The 6,000-nt window shown below is 38.5% G+C and overlaps 1 protein-coding gene across 2 annotated transcripts in view; it reads left to right on the forward strand.

Annotated features, from left to right (window-relative positions):
- The window catches only part of LOC111142522 (TATA-box binding protein associated factor 4b), a 127,671-nt gene that overhangs the window by 16,371 nt on the left and 105,300 nt on the right, over positions 1 to 6,000 (forward strand). For both annotated transcript variants that reach the window (XM_022495762.1, XM_022495764.1), the window contains exons 2-5: positions 196 to 341; positions 1,715 to 1,822; positions 5,336 to 5,497; positions 5,596 to 5,718. In XM_022495762.1, the coding sequence (XP_022351470.1) occupies positions 196 to 341; positions 1,715 to 1,822; positions 5,336 to 5,497; positions 5,596 to 5,718 (539 nt within the window). The remainder of the gene's footprint in view (positions 1 to 195; positions 342 to 1,714; positions 1,823 to 5,335; positions 5,498 to 5,595; positions 5,719 to 6,000) is intronic.

Raw genomic sequence — 6,000 nt, forward strand, 5'->3', positions numbered from 1 at the left:
GCTTCTTTTAAGTAGCTTTGAGTGAAAACATTTTTTCCATATTACATAATAATTAGTATACATGGAGTTCAGTATGTATTAATCACTTTTTCAGAGCATTTTACAGTGTTGAAAGAAATGATCAGAACACAAAATATATGACGATTGTTTCATTTATTAGCTTAGAAGTCCTGTTTTGTTTTCTTTTAACTCTAGGAACAGTTTTGATCAAAAGTAACAGTGGCCAGTTGATGCTGGTATCTCCTCAGCAAGCTGTGACAAGAGCAGAGACCACTACTAACATGACTTCAAGGCCAGCTGTACCAGCGAATACTCATACAGTCAAAATCTGTACAATGCCGGTAATATTCCTTAGGTTTTTTTAATTCTCCTTAATTTTCCAGCTATTTTCTTCATATAAATGTGTATGTATCTGTCAAAAATAATAGAAGATTCTGCTCAACTTTTTGAATTAAGCCACTTTCTTTTTTTTTTTTTTTAAGATTTTATTTATTTATTTGACAGAGATCACAAGTAGTCAGAGAGGCAGGCGGCAGCGGGGGGCTTGTTGGGGGCTGGGGAGGCAGGCTCCCTGCTGAGCAGAGAGCCCGATGCGGCTCCATCCCAGAACTCTGGGATCATGAGCTGAGTCGAAGGCAGAGGCTTTAACCCACTAAGCCACCCAGGTGCCCCGATTAAGCCACTTTCTTTAAACATATTAGTTAAGGTGTTTAGTTTTGTCGTTTGGTAATTGCTAAAATAATAATGATTCAGTCTTCATATTCAAAGATTTTATCAAGGGAATAATCAGGGGAATGTTCAGTGGGCTATTTGTATCTCTAAATGGAAAGAAAATAATCATTCTGTTTCAATTTTAGTTTGTGGTAAAATATTAACACTACAGTTTATGGTATGCATTTTTATACATATCTTACAGGACTGATTTTTTAAGAAATTCAGAAATCTGTAATATTTCATTAGTTGGTGGTGTTAGTACATACATGATAATTTTTCCAGATAACTAAAATTTATCTTGTGTGTCAGAGGTTAAAAAAATTTTTTTACACAAAAAAGGGAAAGAAAAAGAAAAAATACAATAAAAACAAAAAAATACAATAAAACATTTTTAATGGTATCTTTCTCAGTAAAATAAATGCTGAATGTAGTATAACATTTTCTTGACGAGTCAGGCTCATCCTAATGAAGGATTGCATAATATTCTGTGGTAATATTCTTTGGTAGTTCTGTCCACTTCCCCTGCTAGCCCTCATTTTATGCTTTCCTAGTATTTGGTTCCAGGTTCCTGACTATTTTCTCTGTTGCTGTTCTCGTTCAGTGACAGCTGCTCCTTTCCTTTCTAATTTGCTTTATCAGCTGCTGTGAGTTGAGAATATAGGTAGCAGATTTTTGTTTATAATTAGATGATAAATAAGAATACATTTATCTTCTCTATAAGCCAAAGAATAAAGTTCAAGATTTTAATGCTAAAATACTGTGATATTTATTTGTTAAATCAGTTGCCTCCTTAGGAATACAAAATGGGTGTCAGTTGGCCAGTTGACCAGTTAGGTTCATAGTGGTGAATGTGCTTAAAATCTATAAGGTTGTAAAGCCACTTACAACAAAGGAGTTTGCTATGGTGAAGTGTTTCAATGTGTAATGTTTTTCTGCAGCACTGATTGATTTAAAATTATTAATGCTGATGACTATTATATCTCCTCTCTCCCCCCTCCAGAATTCTAGTTCACAGTTAATTAAGAAAGTGGCAGTGGCACCTGTTAAAAAATTGGCACAAATAGGAACTACTGTGGTAACCACTGTTCCAAAGCCTTCCTCAGTACAAGTAAGTTGTGACTGACTTGTGTCCATGCATGCACTGGTTTTTAGTCTCATCATCTTCTCACTTAGCTTTTTCCTGCCAGATGTATAAGTTGCACAATGACCATGTGACCTTGAAGAAAGCAAGTCAGTGATACTTGGTGACACTTATCAAAGTGGGAACTATTGGAGGTGTGGAAAACACAAGATAAAGATGGTGTATATTCTTAAAATATCAGTTTTATTTGAATGTATTAAATTAATACAAATGCATCTAATAACCATATGTCAGTGTGTCTAGAAGCAGTTGCTGGGATAGAATTTTGGCATAGGAGGTATTTATTAGTTATTAATATCTGTGGAAGGGAAGGAGAATAAGACTTTGAATTAGATGCAGGCCCTGTAAAGCCTCTGCCAACTAGGTGGAGGAAATAGGGCCTGTCAGAGTTGTTCTACTGTGTGCCAGCATTGGTCAGCTGGGCCTTAATTCGCCCTCCGTCTTAAGTCACTGGTTGTCAACTCCACAGGGAGAGTTGTGCTATTGGGCAAGGTAATTCTCTGTAGGTGAAACAAACTCTGAAAGAATTGGCATCTGACATAATAGCGTTCCCAACAGCTGAGACAACACAGATTTCCTTTTAATGGCATATCATGGTTTACTTCTTGTGTCCCTGGGATCTACTTCCTGAAACATGTTAGAGGCCAGATCTTTTGGGATTCCAGTGGGCTTCGTCCTTGGGGAAACAAAGAAGAGGAGGTACTAGGATAAACTACAGTCCCCACCACTGTGGCTGATAGTCATCATGTCCTTCCTTCACTACCCTATTCTATTCATTCTAGATTCCCTCCAATCTCAATTAATAACTCTACTGGTCTTGGTAACTTAACCGGTAGTGTGACCAGACCTTCGTCCCTGAGAGATCTGAGGTCCTAATCCTCATGCTTTCTTGAAGCAAGAGTTACTGGACTTGTCCACTGGCCATACAGTTGGGCAAGGAAACGCCAGCAGGTGCTTAACTGGATCACCTAGTTTCACCAATCATATTCTTCTCAGTCTCCATTGTGTAATAGCAACCCTACCTATTCTAGATGTCAGGTCACTTACCCCTGCCACGGTAATGATTCTTTACTGTTGTTCCCTGGACGCTAGGAACCTGAAGTACCCAGGAGGCAGCCATGGTGTCTAGTTTATGGGAACTCTTGCTGTGTCCTCTTGTGAAAGTATGTCCCATGTGGGCAGAAATGGGAAGCACAGAGTCCCCCATTGTGTCTTTGGGAGTGATGATAAGTGATTCCATTCATCCCTCTGCTCCTCTATTGCTTGGTTTTCGTGTATTTGTCCTATTGGAGATAGTACCATAAAGAACTTCTTGATGCAGTTTACATTGAGTCTTGGAGGATGGAATTCCATCTTCCTTTAATACTGCCTCTGAGTTTGCACCTCACCTGTGCCTTCTACAGGCTCTTCTGATACTTTAGTAGGCTGCCAGCTTCTAGGTCACACCCCCCAGACATTCATCATCAGTGCCAGTGTGGTCTTGCAAAGCATGGAAATAGAATGGGATGGGCTATAATATCAGGAGTTATGTTTGAGTTTAAGATGGTGGTCCACCCATTACTGCAGTGGGATTATGTAGGTAGAGTAGACTGGGGTTGTGTGCCTCCCTGTGCCTCTTAAGAGGAAGAGTTGGCATGGAAGGTGCAAGTATCTGGTAAGGTACAGTTAATAGTTGTATTAGAAAGAGTTATGAAGGGGGCACCTGGGTGGCTCAGTGGGTTAAGCCTTTGCCTTCAGCTCAGGTCATGATCTCAGGGTCCTGGGTTCGAGCCTTGCATCAGGCTCTCTGCTTGGTGGGGAGCTTGCTTCCCCCTCTGTCTCTGCCTGCCTGTCTTCCTACTTGTGATCTCTCTCTCTCTGTCAAATAAAGAAAATCTTTAAAAAAAAAAGAGAGAGTTATGAAGGACAGATTTAGTACTAGAGACAGTAAAATATTAACAAGGAAAGTAGAAATGCCATAAATGCTTCCTCTCTTCACAAAAAATAGGATGCTTTTTCTGAGCTCACATTTCATTGACCCTTATTTTGCTTCATAAGGGAGAGGAACATTGAGGTTCCCTGAGGAACGCTTCCCATTGGTCCAGAAAGGTAATCATAATCACTAGCTAAAGTTTTAGATTATGCTTTCTTTAATAGTAGTTTAAGGGGTTAATGGCAGAGAATAAATACAGACTCACTGAAGAAAGAGTATTTAATTACTGTAGATTAACCTGAAAAAATTTGACATCAAGTCTCCAAAAGGATTCAGAGAAACTGCACAGTAGTTGTCCTTGGAGAGCAAGACTAAGGCTAGGAATAGGAAGGTGACTCATTTTCATTGTTGCCTTGAGAGCTACTTTAATAAAGTTTACTAACTTAGGTACAATTTTTAATTTTACCTTTTTTGCTTAACATTTCATCATTCTAGTTTTCATCATTAATCCGTGTTTTTTCTTTCTCCCATTTTTACCCTTAAAGCATGCTTCATCTAATATAGGCTCCAGTCTTTCTAAAGTGGGAAATTTTGGTGTACATTTGCACTTATTTTGACTGTTAGCAAAGGAAATATTCTCAAAGGTGATCACAACCTGACCTTTTTGTGTTGTAGGCCTCTAGTATACAAATATTTAAAATCATGGTGCAATTTCAGTTTTCTGGGTCAGTTGTAAATATCATTGTCACCCCCATCACCTTCAAACTTTACTTATGTTCTGTAATTTTCAGTGCTTGTTTTAAAATAAGATTTTTGCTTTAACTCATAGAGTTGTCTAAATTATTGCCTGACTTGCGATTTCTTGTATTAAACTTTTTATCCTGCAGGTGGTGCTATAATCACACTTCATTTCAATAGAAGGTGGAAGACCTAACCAAAATTCTTGTCAGTGTGAAAATAAGATATCAAAGTTTGTAATATTCGTTATGCTTACTCTAATAGTCTACATAAAAGCAGCTTATCTGAATATAAGATGATCAGTAGATCTCTCTGCTTTATACTTAAGAAAAAGCAGAAAATTGTGGAATAGAATATTCTATATTTTCATATAAAGACTTATTATTTCAAATTCTTTTTAGAGAATTATTAATAATGTGTTTTGAGGACCATGCTCTTGGTACTGTTTTTCAGAAACAACCCTAGGAGAATAGGGAGGTACCATTTCTATCCTTGTTTTTTTAAAGACAGGAATCAGAGGATGAGCAAGATTAAGTAACTTGCTTGAGGTCAATACTCAGTAGGTGTCAGGGAAAAGTAGGTAGGTAGATATGCTGGCTAATTGAACATAAAAGAAAAAGATAAAGTAGGTAGGTAGATGAGAATGAAACCCAGATCTACTGAAGTCCAGAGCTCTTACAACAGTGTTCCGATGCCTTAGACTAGTAGAGCGTAACATGAAAGCGAAGATGTCAAGATCCATTTGTAGCCTGGTAAGTGGGAAGTGAGGTGCCTGCTGTGGTATAGTTCATAGTTAGACATATCTAAATGTGCACTACTTTTAATTTCAGTCTGTAGCTGCGCCAACGAATGTTGTCACAGTTACTCCTGTAAAGCCGTTGAATTCTGTAACTACCTTGAAGCCTTCAACTTTGGGAGCATCAGCTGCCCCCTCAAATGAGCCCAGTCTCAAAGCAGAGAGCTCAGCAGCTGCTCAGACAAGTCTTTCTCCGGTAAGCTCTCCTCTCCATCTTCCATGAATATGGCTCTTTACAAATTTTCTTGAATTCTGTTTTCCAGCTAACATTTGTGTTTGTATTTTTCTATTTAGGCGATGCTAGAAAATGTGAAGAAATGTAAGAACTTCCTTGCAATGTTAATAAAACTAGCATGTAGTGGATCACAGTCCCCAGAAATGGGGCAGAATGTGAAGAAACTGGTGGAACAACTTTTGGTAAGTTAGTATTATGAGAGCTTAAAATCTGTAAGAATTTGTAGAACATGTTTTAAATGGGACTTATCTTTATTTATTTTATTTTATTTTATTTTTTTAAAGATTTTATTTATTTATTTGACAGACAGAGATCACAAGTAGACAGAGAGGCAGGCAGAGAGAGAGAGAGGGAAGCAGGCTCCCCGCTGAGCAGAGAGCCCGATGGCGGGACTCGATCCCAGGACCCTGAGATCATGACCTGAGCCGAAGGCAGCGGCTCAACCCACTGAGCCACCCAGGCAC

Source organism: Enhydra lutris, unplaced genomic scaffold (assembly GCF_002288905.1).
Source record: "Enhydra lutris kenyoni isolate GAN:26980312 unplaced genomic scaffold, ASM228890v2 scaffoldscaffold8, whole genome shotgun sequence".
NCBI lineage: Eukaryota > Metazoa > Chordata > Mammalia > Carnivora > Mustelidae > Enhydra > Enhydra lutris.